This window comes from Coloeus monedula, assembly GCF_965178545.1.
Source record: "Coloeus monedula genome assembly, chromosome: 19".
Lineage (NCBI taxonomy): Eukaryota > Metazoa > Chordata > Aves > Passeriformes > Corvidae > Coloeus > Coloeus monedula.
In genome coordinates, this window is record NC_138799.1 from 9755532 (window position 1) to 9778206 (window position 22675).

At 43.0% G+C, this 22675-nt stretch overlaps 1 protein-coding gene across 1 annotated transcript in view; it reads left to right on the plus strand.

The window, feature by feature from the left end:
• The first annotated feature begins 852 nt into the window (after positions 1–852).
• Positions 853–22675, plus strand: part of GNA13 (G protein subunit alpha 13) — a 29720-nt gene continuing 7897 nt past the window's right edge. The window contains exons 1-3 of the mRNA XM_082294133.1: positions 853–1189; positions 3427–3653; positions 21284–21334. Coding sequence (XP_082150259.1) covers positions 907–1189; positions 3427–3653; positions 21284–21334 — 561 coding nt within the window. The 5' untranslated portion in view covers positions 853–906. The remainder of the gene's footprint in view (positions 1190–3426; positions 3654–21283; positions 21335–22675) is intronic.

Consider the following 22675-nt stretch of genomic DNA (forward strand, 5'->3'; position numbering starts at 1 on the left):
TTTAGTCTCTTCTGCCATGCCTACAGTGAGAGGACCGGTGGACATGGCCTCAAGCTGAGACACGGGAGATTCAGATTCGAGATCAGGAAAAAAAAAAAATCACTGTTAGGGTGGTCTGGCATTGGAAGAGGCTGCCCAGGAAGGTGGTGGAGTCACCATCCCTGAAGGTGCTCGAGAAACATCTGGACCTGGTGCTGGGTGATGTGGTTTTGTGGTTTCAGGGTTACAGTAGCAGTGCTGGGTGGATGGTTGGACTTGATCTTAAATCTCCTCCAAACCTTAATGACTCCATGAAATCATTCTCCACCTTAACTTTATTTTCCATTACAATGCACGTTAAAATTATGATCACGTGCATCTACAAACCTTTAACTCCATTACACAGCAGCACCCTGTGCCTGAATATTCTTTCACTGTGTTTCCTCGTGAGCAGCCTGGCACCTGCCAGGAGGTACAACCTGGATCTCCTCCAGGAAGGGTGCTGGAAAATCGCAATTTCAAGCTCCCGTTCAAAGCGAGTTGGGGGATTTCTTGAGGAAAAGGCAGAAAGAGTTTTACAAGTAAACTGTCAGTCTGGTTAAAAAGAGCTCTGCCTGCCAGAGCTCAAGGAGCGCTCTGACAAGGCTCCCAGGCACCTGGTGGGGTTGCAGGGCTGTGCTGTGCAGGGCCGAGGGTCGGACTGGACGCTGCGGCAAGGTCCCCTTCCGCCGCTCGCTGCCGGCCGCTCCCGCCATTTCCTGTGAGGGGCAGGGGAGGAGCGGAGCCCGGCTGGGGGCGGGGCACGCGCGCGTCACGCGCCGGGCGGGAGCGTGCGAGGCGGGCGTGGCGGACGCGCAGGCGCGGTGCGGGGCGCGTGCGGCGCGGCGCGGGCGGCGGGCGCTCCCCTCGCTGGCAGCGCTCGCTAAGATGGCGGATTTCCTGCCGTCCCGCTCCGCGCTGTCCGGCTGTTTCCCCGGCTGCCTCCTCACCAGCGGCGAGGCCGAGCAGCAGCGCAAGTCCAAGGAGATCGACAAGTGCCTCAACCGCGAGAAGACCTATGTGAAGCGCCTCGTCAAGATCCTGCTGCTGGGCGCAGGCGAGAGCGGCAAGTCCACCTTCCTCAAGCAGATGCGGATCATCCACGGGCAGGACTGGGACCGCGCGGCCCGCGAGGAGTTCCGCGCCACCATCTACAGCAACGTGATCAAGGGTGGGTGAAGGGCGGCGGGGACGGGCCGCCCTGCGAGCGCCGGGCCCGACCGGGGCGGGGGAAGGCGGCTCGGGCGGGTCCCGCGGGCTGGGGGAGCCGCGGGGCCGCCACCGCCTCCTCCTCCCGCGCTGTCCCGGCGCCTCATCCTTCCCCGGGGGCCGGCGAGCAGCCCCTCCGGGCCCGCGGGGTTGTCACCGCGCCGCCCGGGTGCGGCCCGCGGGGCGGCTCCGGCGCCCGGCCCCGGGAGCAGCGGTTTGAGCCCGTGTGGTCCCGGGCTTTGCCTTTTGCTCGGGCGCTGGAACGAGGCCAGAGAAGGGCAGCAGAGCTGGGGAAGGGGCTGGAGCATAAGGGGCGGCTGAGGGAGCTGGGGGGCTCAGCCTGAAGAGCGGGGGTGACCTTACCGCTCTCTACAACTACTGAAAGGATGTTGTAGCCAGGTGGGGATCAGGCTCTGCTCCCAGGGAACCAGCGGTAGGATGAGGGGACAGTCTTAAGCTGCACCAGAGGACATTAGCAAGAGTTTCTTCACTTCAGACACTGGAATGGGCTGCCCAGGGAGATGGTGGAGTCACTGTCGCTGGAGGTGTTTAAGACTGGACGTGGCACTTGATGTCAAGTCTGGTTGACAAGGTGGTGTTGGGTCATAGGTTGGACTGAATGATCTCAGAGGTCTTTTCCAACCTAATTGATTCCGTGATTTCCTGGTAATGCGATGGCAGTAATGAGCGGTAATGGATGGGGGGGGAAGATGCACCTGGAAGTGCGTGAGGAGGAGCCGAGCCCTGTGCTCTCAGCATTTCACTGCAGTGGAAGAATTGCTGCCGTTGTGTTGGAAACTCGGCTGACACATCAATTAACAGCAACCCGCAGGCAGAGCCTCTCTACATAGATGCTTTGCCAAAGCCTCCACACATGCTTTAGGGGAGTGGACGCTTGATTTCGCTGCTGTCATCCTGACTTCATTGGTCATCCTCACTTATTTGCTCTCTTATCTAAATCGCTCGTTGGATTTTCAGCGTGGGCTGTGTAATAGTTAGTCAAAATCTTAATGAAGTTTCTCAAAACAGCAAAGTGTTGCCAGACCTCAACCCCTGAAAATCCAACTATTCTCAAAGAGAATTGTTTTACAAACCTGCTTATGAATCAAGCCTGGAAGAACTCTTGATAGCAAGGCAGTAGAAATCATGAGCATGTATGTCAACCAGGTTAAAGTTTATTAATAAAGGTACTTCAAACTCTGTGACAAAGTATGCACGTAGGAACTGCATATCTGTCTGGGAGGCTGTTTTCCTGCAGTCACGGATAGATTTGACAGATACTTGCCTTTGACAGAGAGAAAAGCCTTGGAAAGGGAGTGAACCTTGACAAAACACTTTGGCACTGAATGAGTATTTTACTATACAGTCATTTGTTGCCACAACTCAATTTCCTTGTATCTCTTCCCATGCCTTTACAGTTGTTTATTCTTTCTGGAATTTTCTTTTTATTTTTTCATTGATAAATTTAGTACTAGAAATCAGTTCCCCGCATTTCCCTTATCAATATGAGCAGAGTGGGTTTAAAGCCTTTAGAAGACTCTAAAAAGAAACTTAAAATACTCCTTTTCTTCTAGAGAATATTAACCAAAACAACCATGAAAGTGTGGGGAAGCCTTTAGCTGATACAACTCCTTCTGCACTTAAGCTGTAGAAACATACTTTTAGAAAGTACAATAATTTTAGTATGTATGTTAATATCTCTGAAAATGTTAAAGGCGGTGATAGAAATACTCTCGTGATAGAGATTCTCTGTATAATTTGATATAACTGGGTACCAAGTTGATAAGAACACAAAAGCTAGAGAACCTTAAAGCAAGACATCAGGTGGTTCAACATATTTTGAAATAAACTTTAAAGCATACTTTGTCTTGTATTCATGCCAAGTGAAAGAGTTTGGTAGCACAGACTGGAGATTTAGTAATTAAAAATAACACTTTTTCAAGAGTTAAACTTGTACTGTGGATATCACCTTGTTGATTGTGGTCATGTTCTTGAGATAGCAAATCTGGGGGTTGATATTACCTGTAAATGTAGTGGTTTGAGTCAGTTTTTTGGACACTTCCTGATTCCCTACGGGTGGATGTTCCGACTGAGCTTTGTGCAGAGTAAGTGCATTGTTTACCTCTGTGCAGATTGTGTGCTGGTGAAACAGTAGATGCTGAGAAACTCTGCTCACAGTGCTCCTCCTTGTTGTTCAAGGTGTGCGAGTCCTCGTGGATGCCAGAGAGAAACTCCATATCCCTTGGGGAGATCCTGCCAACCAGAGCAACGGGGACAAAGTGATGGCTTTCGACACGCGCGCGGTCACCGTGGTGCAGGGCATGGTGGAGACCGGTGTTTTTTTAGACTACCTTCCGGCCATCCGAGCCCTGTGGGCAGACAGTGGCATCCAGCACGCGTACGACAGGCGCAGGGAGTTCCAGCTGGTAAGAGCTGGCCTTCAGTGTTTTTAACTGTCTGTGTGTGATTTGGTTCCTGTGTTGCTTCTCTGTGAAACGCCAACCAAGCCGCTTCCTTACGCATTTTTGCACGGTTGACTTACTCTGTGGTGTTGCACACAGCTGCATTTGGCTACTTCCACCCCTTTTTTTAATAATAATAAAGGAGATTCTGATGTAATTGTCCTCATTTCATATGTGGGAAAGCTGAGGTATTGAGGGCTTTTAAGTTCTGTAACAAAGCTGGTACCTGCACAGTATTTTTACTATATGATTATTACCACCCTTTGTTAACTAGTGCATCAACTTAAAAAACCAAACTAAACGAAAAATAATGGTTTGCAGAAAAGGCAGGCTTAATAGTAATGTGCTTTTAAAAGAAAAGATATGCATGGGTTAATGAGAAGAATTTAAAAACCACTCCCTTCTCTATTCCAGTTTGAGCAATCTAGCAAACATTCCCTCTGTATACTTCCTGTTTAATCTTGAATGTCTGTGTTAATACTCATGTAATGAGATTTTTGTTACATTGAAGTTCTCAGCTGAAGATGGAATACACAATTTAATAGTGGGGTAGAGATGGAGTATAGAATTCAGTAGTGGGGTTGGAAAGAAAAAAGAAACCTCTTGATTCTTGAGCTGCATCTTGAACTGTCTGTGACAGCTGAAGTCCCTTTGCACCATTCCCATGCAAATGCTGCAAAAAGAAACGAAAAATTTGAGTTAAATTTGATTGTTGGTTTATAGACTTGTGTATACCAGTGGCATTGGGTTTTGTAGGGATGGGGGTTGAGAACCTTAAAATAGATTAAATCTGTTCTTGCAGGTCTCTCAAACATAAGTGGCTTTGTATTTTTATGTCTTAAAAATAACCTTTGTGTCAGTGTGAATCCGAACAATAGCTCGTGATGTCTCCTGTTGAGCTATTATGAGTGGTTGTGTAATCATACCCTGACTTAAAGAGGTTGTGTAAATATTCTATAAATATGTATTGCCCTGATCATGGAATGTCTTCTGGAGATTGCAGAATGGGCAGGTGCTCCAGTGGCCTATCACCTGCCCAGCCCTGGGCTGAGCTCTGTAAATAAGTTCCTAAGGAGACCTGTTGCTCCTTGAGTTTCACCTTCAAGTGATCATAAAAGAGTAATTGCTCTTCTGTAGTCAAGATTCTGGTGCAGATGTGACTTCTAGTGGTGTAATTGCTGTGCTGGAGGGATCTGCTCTAAAATCTGTTCAATAAAACAGTTTTGTCTTCAATTAAACATGTTTAGTGACTTGAGGCTGTGTAGCAAAGGGAAGGGAGCAATTACTGTTCTGTCATCTTGAGGCTCTGGGAAGTGGCTTCTTTACATAACTGAAACGTGCACAGTTTCACTTTGAGTGAGATGTGAATAACTTGTTCTTCTTACAGAAATCTTACAGAAAAAAAGCTGTTGCTTTTTTTCTGTGAATCCCTAAATCTGTGTAGTTCTCTGCAAAAATGTATGTTTATCATGTTGTGCTTTAGGCACAACTCAGGAATATTTTTGAAGTGCTCTTAATAGTTGAGTACTGCCATAATAATTTTTGAAAGCAAGGTAATTACTTTATTTATACTTACATTACTTTATTTCCTAAATCCTTTCAAAATCTCAGCTGGACATATTTATGCCAAGTTATAAACATGAAGAAAAAAAAAAAAAGGCAGCTGAATGATGTCATTGTGTTGAGTGCAGGCAGTGTGATCTGTGCTGGCCAAGCATGAAGTCTCAGTTTTATCCCAGTAAGCTTCAGCTTAAGTTCTGCCAGAGCTCCATGTGGGCGGCAGAACAGAGGGAAGCTCCTGGAGCAGTGTGGCTTTTTGCTGTACCTGCTACAGGCTTTGCAGGAGAGCGTTCAGAGAGCTGAGGTCTGTGCTGGGACAAGGAAGGAGGACACAAATGGTTGAGGAGGGAGTGACAGGCGTGTCCCAGTCAGGAGGTAGAGCAGGGGGAAGTTGGGAGAGACACAGACAGTTCAAGCGTGTCAAGTACTGACTCTTGAAGTGAAGGCTCCAGACTAAAGATTTGTAGCACTGTAGAATGGGGAAAAAGAGGAAAATAATGTTCTGCTTCCAGTTTAGCTGCTTGTGGCAAAAAAATGTAATGAAAGGATAGCAGCAATCATTAGATGAGTAGGAGAGAGGGAAAAGTGGCACAAAAATACTGTAAAGTGCTGAGACTGACATGGTAGAGGAGCATTTCTGGACTGTTAACTGCTCTAACTTCTTTTCAGACTTTAGAGTGAGTTTAACTTTTTTAACTGGACCAAGTTTGATACTGCACTGAAAAACACGGCTCATACTAAGAGAGCACAGGCAGAAACACTGGGGAAATGTTGTTTGCCATGGGAAGAGGACACTTTGGGACAGAGGTAGAGGTGAGCAAATGGAAAATGGAGCAGTGATGGGTTAAGGAGTGAAAAATGTCAAAATTTACATATAAATTCTGGAGGAAAGGCCGCAAGAGTGTGTAGTGTAGAAGCCATTTGTAGCTTGGGCAGATAGGAAGTACAGAGAAAAAGGGTTTAAGATTGAAGTTCCTGCAAGAATATGGTTTAAACTTCAATATATATGCACAACATATATGTACATGTGTGATGGATTGTTGAGCTGCTCTTGCTTTTTTTGTTTTTCTTCAGTATCTTTTACTGACATTGCCACAGGTGATGCTGGGAGTGTAAGGAAACAATGTGATCTTTTTATAGCAGCAAAAAAAAAGAACTTGGTTGTATTTTAATGGAATTAGGAATCAGCATTTCCATGTCTAGTTCACTGGAGTGTCCTTCCTCATTTTGTTCGCTCAAGTGGTCATGGGATAACCAATATGATTTATTTTCCTTGGCCTAAAAATAGGGGCCTTCTGGCCACTAGCAGCAGCATTTATGAAAATTCATTAGGTCATGCTTGTGTAGTGCTTTAAAACTGGCAAGAGCTAATTACTGCTTAGTGCAATATGTGCCACTTCAGTGCTTCCCCCATGGTTAATGTTATAATCCCTCATGTTTTATTGCAAACCAGACTCATTCAGGTGATTGTTCCACTAGCACGGGTAACTGCAGACTGTCCTGGCTCTGTAGCTGAGGCAGTTCTGTTACTTAGGCTGCAGATTCTGGTCATCCTCAGGCTTCTTCTCCTTCAGCCACCAGGCTTGTTTCTCCTCTGGCCTCTCAGGTGGCTGACACGGATGAGTTACAGATTTAGTCTGAATCAGCCCAACACCCTCTGACACCTCATTAACATTTCACATTTCCCGTTGCTGCTTGATTTTTACCAGAAATTTCCTGAAATGACTTGGATAAACACAGCCATTATGGTAATTCTGCAGCATGCAAACTGCTTTACCTGGGCATTTCCTAGCTTTTCTGTTTGTGCTGGTGACCTGTTCAGCATGTGGCTGTAAGGGCTCGCTGTTCTCCTGGAGGTTTGCTCTGAGGCACTGGCAGCTGAGCAGTGTTTGGCGCTGTGTAACACTGAGCAAGGCACCTGTGAGTAAGAGCAGCCTTGTACTCCCCTCTCATGTCAGTCATTTCTTGAACTTGCTGTGAGAGCTGTTAACAGAGAAGCTTTTTTTTAATTTTTTGAAGTATTCTCCATGAGTCTTGTCATTCTCTGAGAATGGAAGAGTGTGATGAGAGCTGAGTGGCTCAGATGCATGGTAAGCTTTGAATGTGTTCAGGGTTTGTTCATGTTAAAGGTAACTTTTGGGTGGGTTTTGATCTTTGCTACCAGCAGTTGTTAATCTTCAGACAGATACTTTTTGCCCTACTTGCAAGTTATGCTGAATGTTTGGGTGTTTTTAAGCCAGAAAGCTGCAGAGGCAGAGATGACACTTTATTTTTGTCCATATTTGCATAGAACTGCAGACATAGATGATACAGTAAGGATTATAGGATATGGACTCACCTCTGGATCACAACTTTATCTGTGATGTGCTTGCAAGAGCTAGATCAGATTATAGAAGACAGGAAAAGGCGTGTTCTGCTTGAAGTTACACTGATAGCTTTGCTGCAGCTTCCATGTAGCATTTTTCTGTTGCAGATGAGTTTTTTTGTCAAGTATTGTTCAGTTTACTGGGAGATTGTATTGTATTTTGTCTTACTCAGCTTGAGCTTTTCAGGGCTCTGCCTGAATAGTCGTGGGGCTGTTGCACATGCAAGAACATTAATTTCTACTGAAATGATGAGTCCTCAAATGGACACTGGAGAGTATTAGGAAAGTTTAATGTTCTTTCAAGTGCACAGGCAACACATCTTGAAATGTGCCTGATTATAGAGCAGGATCCTGCAGAGGTCAGTTGTGTATGAAGCCAGGCTAGGCTGCCAGATGTTGAGGTGTTCCCCTTTTGGAGGGTGGATGCCCATCTTACGGTACAGCTGTGAGGTCAGTGCACAAAGTCCCTCTGAAGTCACAAGTGTAGAATCTGGAAAAAGAGTTGAAGTGTCTGTGCTGTGTTTGTGGCAGTGACTTCCAGAAGCTTTTCAGCAGCTTCTGTAGTGTGTTGATTTTCTTCCCAGTGTTCATCTCTTTAACCTCCCCACGCCCCTAAGTTGGAAAGTAGGCATGGCTTTCCCCTTGGGTCTCCTCTTGGATCTGGGATTGGGTGTTCATTTGTCCCACTCTGCTTGAAGGGTGCAGGAGATGATTCTATTGGGACATGACTGAGTGCATAAACTGTTGGGAGAAGGTTTCTGAGACTGACAAGGAGGATCTTCATTACAGGCATGAGATCTAGTCAGCCAACATTTCTTTAAACATTGGCTATTTGGGCACTTAATCACATAGTTCAGAGTTAGTTTATTGAAATACAGGGTTGTAATTACAGTGAATATTGCTTAAATATCTGTGTGGAAACCCAAAAAGCTGCTGCTTTATATATGATGAAATATGAACAGTTTTTTCCCCTCTTTCCTCAATCAATACTCTGCCAAACATCAGATCACAGGATGGCCTGTGTACAGTGAGCGTGACTCCTTAAAGCCCTTGGAAAGCCTTTGGAAAGGGCTACTTGCTCTCTCTTGGTCTTAGTGTGAAAAGGATTGATCAAAGATTGTTGCTATAACTATGGAAAGAAAAGTGCTTTACAAATTTATACTTTAAAATGAGTCGTGCAAATCCTCAAAAGAGACTTGGATTTTTTGAAGATTCACTGTTTTTCCTGCCCCAGTGACAAGATAATGCTGGCTTTGAGTGGGTATTAATAAGATTCCTTATAGGGATTAACTCTAGAGTCCAGCAGTAGCGGGTTGAGTGGCCTTAGTTCAGGTTTGTGGCCAAAAACCCTTCAGTGTGTGCCAGTGCTTTGGTAGTGGGGATTGACTGTAATATTTCAGTTGAGCTGAATGATCTTCAGGTGAACTTTTATACTAATTTAACACAAAGTGCCATTTTTTATAATTTTCCAAATTGGGAGTAGGATTTCTGTTTCAGCCTCTGAGAGCCAAAATGCTGTTTCTGGGACTGCCTTATTCCCTTTCTACCACTCTTCCTTTCCTGCCCGGTGACTTTTCTTGTTAGCAGCAAAAAACTGAAGTGTTTGGAGAGTGGCCTGGGTCTTGTATTGCCAGTTGATGCTGATCTGGTTTTCCTGGAGAACATCTTTGCCATATTTTCTGAAGAACATTGCTATATTTCTTTTGTTGTATTTTAATTTTTTGTTACTGTGAAGCACAAATGTAATTCTGGAATTGAGAGGTCTTTCAGCAGGAGCTGTCTTGAAGTGCCAGACTGAAGCAGGATGAGTTGTCTTCCAACCAGGAATGCTTTTGGAGTCCTGTATGCTACACTTGGCTTGTACAAGCCTTTATTTTCTGCATGGTTTCAGTGCAGTCTCTGAGGATGGAGTTCTTAATTAAAACTCAATCCAGATATCGAATAACCTGGTCTTGTGGAAGGGGTCCCTGCCCATGGCAGGGGGTTGGAGCAAGGGGATCTTTGAGGTCCCTTCCAACCCAAACCATTCTGGGATTCTGTGATCTGTTTATGGGGAACCACTGCTTTTAAAATGCACACTTGCACAATGCAGTGTGGGAGCAGAGGGATGTGTTCTTACACATATTCTGTCTCCAGCAAGTTGTGCTGTGTTGATAGTCATGTGCCTTAGTTTCCTAAACATTTTGTTGCAGAAGAGTAGAAGGTGACCTACTTCTTGAAAAAAAAATGGATTTCTATAACCAAGCCGTGATTAAATAAGTACAAAACACAAGTGCCCTTCTGAATATGAATATTCACATACTGAGTGTATGAAGCTCTTCTCAGCAGGTTGTTTTAAATCTGTGCAAATGTGTTAGAGGAGCATTTGCTGCTTCTGCTGTGCAGTGTAACGTGAGCCCTTGGTACAGACATTCATTCCGAGCTCATTTCTGTGCTCACTGCTCACCTGCAAGGTGTTACATGTTGGTACCTGTAGAGCTGTCTCGTTACAGCCTTTGGAATTTAAACAGCAATGCCTGCACTGTTCTCTGTCCACTTAGAAACGACTTCCTAAACACAAACCCAACACAGTCCCAGGACTTGTAGCTGTCAGCAAATCTGCATGCTGACAAAACATGTGGTATGAAGGCAGTGTCATCTTCCATGTCTGTGTTTTGCACCTGAGGCAAAGAATAGAGAGGAATCTTTTTTGTGTGTAAATATGGGATCCTTCAGGACTAAGGTGCCATGCCAGGGGCAGTGTTGATTTGTGCTAATTTGAGTTTATTGTAACACAGCTTCAGCCTTAGAGACTGGTGAAGTCTGCTCTCACCAAGCACGTATTACACTTAGGTTTTATTGAGTGACTGAGCTCTTTATTGTCCCAAACTTCAGTTAATGGTGAATGCTTTTATATCTTCTGGGTTCAGGCCACACCTCTTATGCAGAACTAGCAAAGGGGGAGGAAACGTCAGCTTGTGGAAGCTGAGGAAGTTGCTTAAGAAAATGTGAGAAGACCCAAGTGGAGCTGACCTGACTACGTAAGAAAACCAATAGAATAACTGTACTAGTGGGAAAGCAAGATAATCTCCATGCCAGCATTGTGTCTGCTGGCACTTCTCTTTGCTAAGTATCAGAATTATCAAATTCTGTTGAGAAGTTTAGAGGGTGCAGAACCTGCCCTTTTACAGAATAACAAGCTGTAAACTCACAGTGCTGATGGAGGCCCCCTGATACCAAGTGGTCTCTTGAAAATGGTACCAAGTGGTAGTCTGGAAAATGAACCCTTTATTTATATCTTAGGGGTGAATAAATGGGTCATAGAACACAAAATTAGTTAACTTGGCAGCCTCAAATTGTAAACAAAATGTACATCATGCCAATAGAAATCTAAATAATCCTGGAGACTTAACACTTATATTTTATCCCAGAGTTGCCTGATGGGTTGAATTTAAATAGTAATAAAATGTTTAAGACTACATCAGCAACTAAAGAAGGTCCTAATTACTTCCAGTATCTTCTCTTGCTTGCATGTCTGCATTAACAAGAAACATCAGGTAATACAGCCGGAAAAGTCGAGGAATTTTAAATACAGAAAACACCCTGAATTATCATCACAATAACTGACAACTTCAACTATTTCAGAGAAGAAATTTTTTGAACAGTAATAGGGAGTGAGCTGCCTTTTACAGCACTCAGTTCACTGTACCATGTTGCACGCCTCTCCATCATAGTCGTTCCTGCCTTAAATTTATTTTCCTTCAGTGTCTCCTCAGTAAAGTAAGTGAAATATCATGCTCCTCTTCAGAGAGTTAACCAAGGAACTGAAAAGACCCTAAATTCTTTTTATGGATCAGGGGTACAGGAATGTGTAATCCCACATGAGTTTCTGTTTCTTTTTTCTGTTTAAAGATGCTGGGGAAATTATTTTAAACAAAATGCTGAGATCTCTGCAGCCAGCCTGGGAGTACTTCTCTCTTTGGGCACATGATGGTATTTTATCACCCACTGGTGACCAAATCAAGAGGATGAAGAATTTCCAGGGGTGGAAACAGTGCACTGGTATCATCTGTATTTCAAAATATCTACACAAAATTGTGTGAAAAAAAATGTAATGCAGAGTGATTACTAAAATTTTACACATGGGTGGTATTGGGACCTTTAACTGGTTTCAGCAGCAGTTATATAGTTTCTCTAGTAATTAATTTATATTTCTTTCTAGTTTTAGCTAGTTTGCAGTATGAAATTTTACAGGTGACATGCAATGTTTGTGGCCTCTTGCTGCTGTTTAGGGAGTCTTGTATACTTTACTTTTACTTTGAGCTCTTTTAGACACAACTTTTAGTAATTTTTAAAAACACCAATATTCAGCTAATGATACTGGTAGATCTTGTTCACAAGACCCAGTAAATTACTGCAGGATCTTGTCAGATAGCTAAGAAAAAGAGCTGGTTTATGAGTGCATCTCTGGCTGCAAACAGAAATACTAGAACTTAATTGAAATGGATTCTTCTAATTGAGACAGAGGAAGGAACTAAAAAGCATTTGGTCATCTGGATTTCTCATGAGGCTGAAATAGGAACCAAATGTATTTTAAAACTGAATCCTAAAGAAATGCATTGGGATCCAGTTCAGGGCTCTGATTTTGAAATGTTGTGATTTAGTGCAGAGTTTACGCAATAATGGACTTTCAAGCATCTTCAAGTTCAGTATGGCCAGTTTTAGTACTGATACATTTCCACGTGCCAAATATTTGTCATGTTTTTGGGAGCCTTTGCTGGTCTTGTACAACTTGGAAGCAAGGAAAGCTCTAAGTGATGGATGGCAGATTTGCAGACTCACCACTGCTCCAGTGTTAGATTAAATGCAGTTGGAGTTGCAAACACATGAAGTCGTGGAGCCAGTGGGTCAGTGCTCTGAAAGAAGAGCAAATGTTTACAGTCTGGTTCCAGTCTGTTTTGTGTGCAAAACATCTGAGGTCTATAGAGATGCTGCCCAGAGTGTAAATAGTAACTGGGAGGTGGCAGTTTCTCCTTGGTCAGTGCATGTTTTCATAGGATTTCTAGGTCTTTGTGTTCTGGGACTTGAAAGATTGGTTTCATCAATGGAAGTTTAAAATCTTCTGCAAAGTATTGGTGTCTTTCTTCAAGTAAACTTTCTGGAAGGGGAGTTTGGATTGTAAAATACTTAAGGAGTAAAAAGACCTTTGAAGAAACAAAGTGCACCTGATCCCTGCTTTCATGGATTAATTTCTGTTCAGGTTTTGGCAAACAGAAGCCGTTTGGTTGGATGCTCTGGGTATCTGGTGTGTCCCATGTGCCATTTCATGTGCTCCTCAACCTGGCTCTGATCTCCAGAAGGGGCTGCAACAGCCTTGAGTTTGTTTCCTATTTGAAAGCATTGGTAATTCTGAGGAAAATAATGGAATCACAGAATGGTTTGGGATGGAGAAACCTTAAAGCTCATCTTGTTCCAACCTCCCTGCCATGGGCAGGGACACCTTCCACTATCCCAGGGTGCTCCAAACCCCATCCAACCAGGCCTTGGACACTGCCAGGGATGGGGTAGCCACAGCTTCTCTGGGTAACCTGTGCCAGGACCTCACAGAGAAGAATTTCTTCGCTCTAGGATATGTGCTGTGCACACCGAGGATTTTTGATTGTTGGAAGGAGTCTCAGCTGCTTCTAGAATATGTCCCATCCTGGTTTCCAAGCAGTCTTTCAGAATTAGAAATATGATAACAGAGTGCCTGGTGTGGAAGAATTTGTAGGCTTTAGTGGAATGCTGTTTCCTGCCTAAAAGCTGTAGTGAATTTGCATATTTTTAAGGAAGTCTTTTTAAGAATCTGGCAATTAAATTCCACCAGGAGAGGGGAAGGATACCTAACTAAGAAAAATGAAATGGATTTCTTCCCTCTTAGGAAAGTAATTGAAAACTGGAACAGTTTGCTCTGTGGTATACTAGTATGTATATTAACTTCTTTTTAGAGTTTAATAATGTTTTAATTAATATAATTGGAGTGGCATGGTATCTGTGAAACTGTGGAAATGCTCTTCTGGTGGGAGACAAATCTGAGTGTGAGTTGTGTGAATCTGGCACTTTGAAGGGAGAGCACTGCTGAACTGGGTGCAGGAAGCAGCAGCAGCTGATGTTGGAGCCTTGTTTGGAGTATTTCGTTCCAGGTTGGCTTGGTGACATCCTTCTGTCACTTTCAGGGTATGGCAGGTGTCCCCAGCTTGCTGGTGCTGCCGGGGCGTCAGGTTGGCGTGCTCTGTCTCCCTCCATTTGTTATCCACATTTGGAGAATTATGGATTAATTGGATTACACGGTAAATACGGGATAATAGATTAAAGGAGTATTATTGGGTTAAACCCCTTCTTAAACCCCTTCACCTTTCTTTGTTAATACTGTTATGCAAGGTAAAAATGTCAGTCATGAAATAAACTTGGTGTGATTCCTCCCTTGGTGCTTTTGGAATTGAGTGCCCTCCAGCCAAAGTGATGCAGCTGTTCCAAACACAAATTCTGGGCTGCCATCAAAAGGTTTTACAAAAGATGGCTTCTGTGAGTCAGGATGTGAACCTTTCCTTTTTTTAGGACAGATACTCAGTTTGTGTAACCAAACATGAGGCAGGTTTCACTTCTACCCCGCGTGACGCAGTTCTGATGGCTCTGAAAAAAGGCAAACACAGCTTGAGCAGCACGCAGCGAGTGCTGAAAAGGGGAAATAGGTCTGTGCTCTCAGAGCTGGGCTGAGTTGTGACGCATTTGTGATGTGTATTGATGAGGAACACATTATTTGTACTCCTGTATCAGCAACTGTGTCTGAACTCTACGTTCTTGCAAAGAAACAGGAATTAATCCCAATGTGCTGAATTTTATCTCTGGAAATGGGCAGATCAGGTTTAAATGACTATTCAGATGGCTGAGCTGGAGAGAAGGAAGCTGGGAGATGTCAGATGTCTGGTCTTGACACAGACTATCTCTGCTTCAGCCCTTTTAAGGCTGGTCCATTCATGCTTCCACAGGCAGCAGTGCTATTTTCCAGCAGTTTGCCCTTTGGTTTTGGGGAGTTCGGGATTAGTTTCATACGGAGCAGTTTGCTGCTCTGCACGTGGCCACAATAATGCTCATGTGGGCATAAATGGGGACTGCTGTGCTTTGGTGGGAGTGCCAGTTTGTCCTGGTTTTAACATAACTTTGGCCTTAATTAACACTTAGGGAAAGGAAACCTCTTGCAGGGAAATGTGTTTTGTGTTAGTGCACACTCAAATATTTTGACCCAGATTTGCAGTTTGGGAAGTAAATATGCTACTGCTTACCTGGACATTTTCCCCCAAATGCCTTCAGCACCCTTATTAAAAATCAGTTACTTTATATGCTTATTGTAAACTTCCAAAATGCTGCTAATACTGCTTGAAGAGTGTTTTATCAAGTATTAGAGTATGGAGTGGCAATTCAGAAATAAATAAGTTTCCCCTCACCTTAAGGAGATGCCAATCAAGTTGCTGGATTGCTGCTGTAAAATAGGGAAAGTATATTTTTAAAGTTTAGTTCCTTGAGTAAACAAGTTATAGGTACGAGTGTGGGGAAGTTTTGCTGTAGTCTGTTGACTGGAGCATCTTTGAAAGAGGAATCCTCTTCAGAAAGCGCTGGGAGGAGTGACTGGGAAGAGAAATTGTAGAAACATGAAAGCTGTGAAGGAACCAAGATTTGTTTTATTTACCTCCAAATCTGAGACGAGTAGAAGAGACCAAACCAGTTGAATGTCTCAACATGAGACTTGGTTAAACCTGCTGGTCTAACAGTCAAGACAGTTGTGGATATGAGCTCATTAATGTAATTAGGATATGCATTCGTGGCATAAATAGATCACCTGGATCATCTCCCTCCTTTGTGTAATGCTGTGGATATTCTCTGTTTGGGTGGAGGAGGTTGTGCCCTCTAATCTCCCTCCCACTGGGAATCTGCATTGATTTATTTGATTGAAACGTTTCTCCATTCATTATCTCTCTGTTTATTACTGTCATTTCAGAAGACATCTGCTAAAACTTCAGTGGCAGCAGAATTGATTTGCAGTCAGTCTTCTTTTGAATCAGCTTAGGGTGGGGTGGCAAGAAAATAAAGGTTGTTAGAGATTCTTTCCTTTGCCAAAATCCTCAGATATGGATTTTCCTGGATTAAGCCTCTAACAGAAAAACATCCTGTACATAATGAAGTGTGTGCTATAAGCATTACTAGGGTGCTGTAAAATGCAGAATGATCAGACCCTGCTTATTTCTCCATCATCTCCCTTTAAGCTGATTCTCCAGTGTTATGGATGGTTTGGTTTGCATATTCAGGTATGTACGCACCAGCCTAAAAACACTGCAGTTACCTGTTCCTGTCCTAAACTAGGCTTGTAAAAAAGCTTATTTTTTGGTGGTTTTGTTTCTTGTTGTTGTGGGTTTTTAATTAAATAAAATAGGAAATATTTGTTTCTCTTTTTCAAGCAATTCAAGTAAGGTCAGGAAGAGAAAATGTTTGGTAGCTCTTAAAGTTCTAATATAGAGCTACTAAGTTATATCTCCTATTTTCTTAAAATATCTGATTTATTATTTCAGATACTTAATAAGCCTTGTCAGTTCAGTATGTTCCACTGAACTTGCAGCCAAACCTAGACGATTTGATAAATTGTTTCTTTCTTTAAACCTTGTGATGACTAAATCTTTATTTGATGCATTTTCTCTATCTCTTTTTTTCTTTTTTAAGCAATTGCTAGTGGAAAAAATGCAGTGTCCCTGATCCCCTTGAAGAGCTAAAAAGCCATTTGGCTATGCTAAGGTTTCAACAAATCATATTTAGATTGCTGACATTGTTTTCATGGAAACCAAATAAATTGGTGCTTCCTGGGTTTAAAAGATGTGTTCATCTGGTGTGTATTTCATGTAGTCTTTTTTTTTTTTTCTTCCCTCCCCCAAAAATATTTTTGTGGTTACTTTGCTTTAGGCAGCAACTAGACAGTGATCTTTGTGCTGTGTTTTGTTTATAAAAGATACCTGCTTTGGTTTGCTGCTGATGACCACACCAGCAGGTGTTGGCCTACAACTAAGTGACCAACTGTGCTGTAGCCATGTCTTTGTAGAAAGAATGAATTATAAAACTGGAGATATTTCATTTAACGAGCAGTTAAATGCAAAGTTATAGGGGAAGCTGTTGTGGTAACGTCAGGCACCTTGATAGGAGTAAGATTTCGGTGTTTTCTTGTACATTCTTGATGAAGTGACTTGGCTCTCTCAGAGAGGATCACAAGGCTCCAGGAGACACAGGCTGGTTTGACTCAAACCTTTCTGAAAATGGAATAGTTGACAGTTATGAATAAAGTTACTTAACAGTCAACTTCCTGTGGTTTACATGCATTTCTGAATCAGGAGGAGGCTGAAGGGCCACAGCTGAGATGTGTATATTCCATCTGAACAAAAAAGGGCATCTTTCTCAAGCATTCAAAAGGGACTGCTTAAAAATCAGATATCCTGGTATGATTTAATAAAGTTTAAACCAGCCAAAGCACACTCCTGTAACACCAGAAGGTATTTGAAGCTGATGTGTAGGTTGTTGTTTCTGCTGTATTGGGGCGTGCTCAAGAAGTTTGCTTTATAGCAGTACCTCAGTATTAATATGAGATGTGTGCCCAAGCCTGTGTCGGATTTTGTCTCTTGTATTGGCATCTTTGGGCTGTACTGCAAGTGCAGGAGAGGGAAGTGAGCAGGGATGAGTTGGGCTCCATGGGGTGGTTGTTTCCTGCAGTATCATTGCTGACCTTCAGAGATCTGCATGTCCAAGTTGCTCAATTGTAAAAATTACTTCAGAGGGTTCATCTGCATTTAAAAAAGAAGGTTCACCTGACTAGTTCAAGACTATCACATAGAACCATGGAATGGTTTGGAGGGACACCTGCCTCTATTCCAGGTTGCTCCAAACCCTGTCCAACCTGGCCTTGAACATTTCCAGGGATGCACCATCCACAACTCCGGGCAACCTGTGCCAGTGCCACAGAATCCTCAAAGTAAAGACTTTCTTCCTAATAACCAATCTAAACCTGCTTTCTGTCAGTGTGAAGCCATTCCCCATTGTCCTGGCACTTCAGACCCTTATAAATAGTTCTTTCATCTTTCCTGTATGCTCCCTTCAGGTACTGAAGGCCACAGTTAGGTCACCCCAAAGTATTCCCTTTTCCAGGCTGAACAATCCCAATTCCCTCAGCCTTTCCTCATAGGAGAGGTGCTCCATATCTGTAATCAACTTGGTGGCCTCCTCTGGACTCCCTCCAACAGGTCAAGGTCCTTCCTGTGCTGTATTTTTAGCTAATGCTTAAATTCCGTCCTATGTGGTCACAGAACATGGGTGTGAAGACAGCAAGAGTGTAATGGAGAACTGTGGGGTTTTTCATGGAGGCAGATTCTTCAGTTTCTCATTTCTGTCTAGATTTTGCCCTTGGTGTGGCTCCTTTGTGGCGTGACACCACAGATTGATCGCTGAACAGCCACGTGGCAGGGCTGGACATAGTGAGCCGCACTGGAGTTAGTGGGACAGAGTGGGGAAACCCAGTTTCTTTTTTCTAGTCATCTTGGGTAAACCAGAGGGTTTACAGTTTGTCAGAAGGGAAATTTTAAATGGCAGCTGTTGAATACAGCTATTTAAATATGGTCACTGTCATGGATTTACTGAGTGGGATCTGGTTCTCCCATCTACCAAGAAAAAGCAGCCTGACACAGAAGCTGTCTTTGGAGCTGTTGTTGTACAGGGATGTGGTTTCTAACTGATTTTTAAAAATAGGTGGCATTGAGGCTTTCCTTGGTTGTTGTGTGCTGAATTTTTCAGTGTGTTTCTCTTCATTATTGTATAAAATACCCTTTGGAAAGGAATTAAAGCTTGACTGCTTTGTCATGCTACCTCTTTGAAGCTTGTTTAAATGGGTCAAAACTCTCTGGTTCTCCAGTAGCGCATTCTGATAATGATCTGTTCAGGGAGGCAGTTTGCTGTTCAAGAGTGTCTGTAGTTAGCAAAGCTCAGCCTGCTGATAGCAACATGTGCAGGGCAGATAGAAAATTACCTCTGGTCAGGGCCCTGGGCTGTGGCTGTGTGATACGGACGGGTGGCTGGAGTGGAAGAAGAGATGATGGGTTTGAAGCTGTTCTAGGTGTTTAATTGGTATGCAGATTGGTAAAAAACAGTGAATGAACGACTTCTATCCTTGCTTACAGAGCTGAGTCATGTCGACAGCCCTTGCTGTCTGAACAGATTTTTATGAGGGGAGAACCCAAGCAGCTGAGCCAATGGTGGTGTGGATGAGGGAGGCTGGAATGTCTCAGCTTTATGAGCTGTGTTATGCTGTAACTGATGGATTTTATAGTTCAATCTCTTGAGTTTCAGCATGACCACCTTGATGTTTCTCTGCCATTGACTCTGATAGGTGACAGCCCAGGAAGTGGCGTTGGCATCTCAGTGTTCCCTGGCAGTGGCTTTGCTGTTGCATGCGTGGCTCTGGAGTGTTGCTGTCACTGCAGGCCTGTGTATTTTGCATTTGTGATTTCAGGAAATCCCCTCTTTTGGAAAGCTGCTTGTGGGGATGTTTTGTGACCTTTCCAGGCTGTGGTTTACTTGTCTGCTCCAAGATCCATTGCAGTAGCAGCAAATCCTGGGACTTAAAGGAGAGGTAGTAACTTACACATTAACTGCAGAGTTAATGCTTCTTTAGGGAGTAAGTATTGCTGTAAGTCGTATAAAGAAGCTGTCTAAGATTAAAATGCAAGTTTGTATGCACACACACAAATACTTACAGCCTCTGAGGCCCAGGTATTCTAAAACAAATACCTGCACTTACTGAGTCTGAAATCTGGCTGATTGGTATGTAGCCAGCCCTGTGGGGAACGGAAGGTTGCCAGTTCCTATTGGCACCTAAAAAAGAAATTAAATCTGACCTTAAATTTTATTTTGCCTTAATATTCGGCTACAGACAGTGGTTTTAGCACTTGGAAGGCCTGAATTCTGATTCTCTTGCTCCTTCTTGGGAAGCTTGATGGATTTGTGTATCAGGGTTTATTTCCTGTGAAACAGGGATGCTCTTCCCTGTACACCTTCCTTAGAGGATTGAGGCTAGAACGGATGCTGGAAAAGATACAGTACTGCTGTCATTGCAAGCAGTTGCTGCTGTGAGCCACTAAAATGGTGTTCCTGCTGCAGTTTGTCACCCCAGAGAAAATCAGGACAGCTGAGCCAAACAGGAGGTAAAACAAGGTAGTAGAGGTGGGTTGGACTCTCTCCTTGCAGGTATGTCGAGCATGAGGCATGTTCCAACCAGAGCCCCAGTCTTGCCTCATTAAACGTTGATGTTCAAATTGCACACTTAAAGGTGTGGTATCTACTTGTATTTTGTAACTTATTGTAGTGCCTGGAAAACTTGCAGAGGTACCTTACTGATGTGTCTGCCAGAACCCTTTTTGGCCTGGTATGTACCCTACTCTGCTCAGGGTAGATGCTTAGATGACACAGTTGAGTAGTGAGGTTTGATATTCTTCCTAGATAAGTTTGCAGAGTTCAGATTGAATGAGGGGAAGTCATCATCAGGGTGTAGCTCCTGTCCTAATCCACTTGTCTGAATTAGGTGTAGTCACCCTGGCCTCAGATGCTGCTTGATTTTCTCATCAAGAAAACTCAGTCAAAATTCTGCTCTTCCACCTGTGGAGTGAAAGCACAGGTGGTTTCTTTTCTGCACTTACTGTAAAATGACTAAGTTACAGCTGGTAATTAAGGGCTCCCAAAAGGAAGCAGATTTGTGCTTCTCTGAGGATGCTGAGAACCTTAAAAATGTGCTTTTCTCTGCAGTGAATTCCATCAGTACCTTCCTATTGCAAGTGAACTCAGGTGCATCAGTATCCATGGAAGAATTCCTCCATAATCCCAGCACCAGATGGAGTTCTGCAGGGTAGACTGTGGCTCAGGTTTACCATGAAAAAAATCTTTAGTTCCGCATTACTGGAGGGATTAAAAACTGCAGTTACCTTTTGCCAGGACAGGGATGACTTGAATCCAGAAGATAACCTGGATAACCTGAATAGTAAATGTGATACCATGTGCGGCAGCCTGGAGCTCTGCTCATCACTCCCAGAGTAAGGAGTTCTGGTCCAACTTGGTGTCTGTTGGGAAACTTGAGTAAAATGCTTTGTCTGTTGTGGTTTCTCATCCTCTGTTCTGCTCGTCATTCACTGTACTCCGGGGAAGTACCTGTGGGAATGAGTCCTGTGCCACTAGAGTATTAATGAACTTTCTCTGGTGATTTATCCCTGTACCTGAATGCCTGTGTGTGCACACCCTGCAAAGCCTCAGAGGAATCGAATGTTTCTTTTCATAACGAAGGTGCGGCCGCTTCATTGATGCTCCCTGTGGATAACACTTGGATTTATTTATCAAGTCTAAGCTTGGAAAGAATGTGACTATTATAAATGTGCCTTTCATGCTTTTAAGCTTAAATATTAACTGGCCTAAGAATAAATCATCAGTTGTATTCTTAGGATAGCTGCTTTTAAAAATGGCAATGATTAAAGCTTACAACACTTAAATGTAGGTTTCGATAAATTATCTGGACTTCAGAATGTAAACTATTGGGATCAAAGACGTCGCTTATTTAAATAACTGTTTGATTTGTTTTTAGGGGGAATCTGTAAAGTATTTCTTGGACAACTTGGATAAACTTGGAGAACAAGTAAGTCCTTTTTTATTTTTCTTTCCTGTCTTGAGTTTTAAGTAGTCTTTGTGATCTCTGGGTTTTAAATAGATGAAATGTAATTAGTGTCTACTCCAATAACTTTTATCTTTAGTTAACTTGGACTGTTGCATTATCTCAGCAGTTCATCACTGACATGTCAAAAACAAGGGGCAATGCAAGGGCCAGAAGACTTTCTGGAAATATACCTTCTGTCAAAATTGAACAAAAATCAAGTTACAAGTGCTTGACCAGTCAGGAGGCTGTTAAAGTAGCTTTTCAACACTAAATGACATCCAAAAATGACTGGGTTTGGGGTTACATGTCCAGTTAGGAGCTCTTGAGTTAAATCAGTCACAGGTCAGCGGTACCTTCCAGTAATACCTACTTTAACATAAACTCAGTAAAGAATAAAGTCTGTTTTCTCTGGGGAAAAACCCTGAAATTTCTGTAGAATACTTTTTTATAGAACTGTTAATTAGCACTTGAATAATGAATGTATATGCTGATACTCATCAGTTGTGGATTGCAGGAATGGCATGTGGAAAAACTGCCTTTAAAATGGGATATGGTGCTTGAACTCTGTGGGGAGGCAGTTTCTCCATGGTCATTCCCAGTTGATGGTAACAAATGAAGGAATCCAAACCACTTCAATGAAACCCTGTTACATCATGCTTAATTTCATTTGTCTTTTTAACAGATTAAATTTTAAGCCTGACTATTTTTCTGCTTTGAACTGTCATTGTTCTAGCTAAAGCACTGGTGGTCATTGTGCTTCCCAGATTGCTGGCTTGAGGACTCTAGCACTTGCTCTCTGAATTTGGATTTGGTCTCAAGTTACAAGACTTGCACTTAGGAGGAGAACTGCACTTACTCTGATGAACTGCTAAACTCTCTGCCAGTAGTGCATTTCTCTTGGTCTTTGAATCCAGTGCCTTTGAGTTTCAAAGGGCTTGGGTTTTTCCCCAACAATATTGGGTGGAGTTTTGCAGCTCTATTTCAGAGTTCTTCATGGAGAAACTTTGGTCCATTCTTTCATTGAAGTGTGAAACCTAGTCAGTAGTTGAGCTTTTTTTAACATTTTTATATACAGGCACTTACTGCAGGTCTAATATTGCTGTGGGAGCACTCTGAATTACAGCTTTTCTGGCTTCAAGTTGGACTAAATGGTGTTGAGAATCAGAGGGACTCATCAGGATCTGCTGTTGTAGAAAATGTTAAATCTTTGAGGAAAAAAGCACTAGCTAAGTTTTGTTAGTGAAAGATGTGATAGGTTCTTCTGGTTTATTCTTATCTATATGCAAGATTGTCTAATGATTGTTTCCCCAAATTGTAAATATA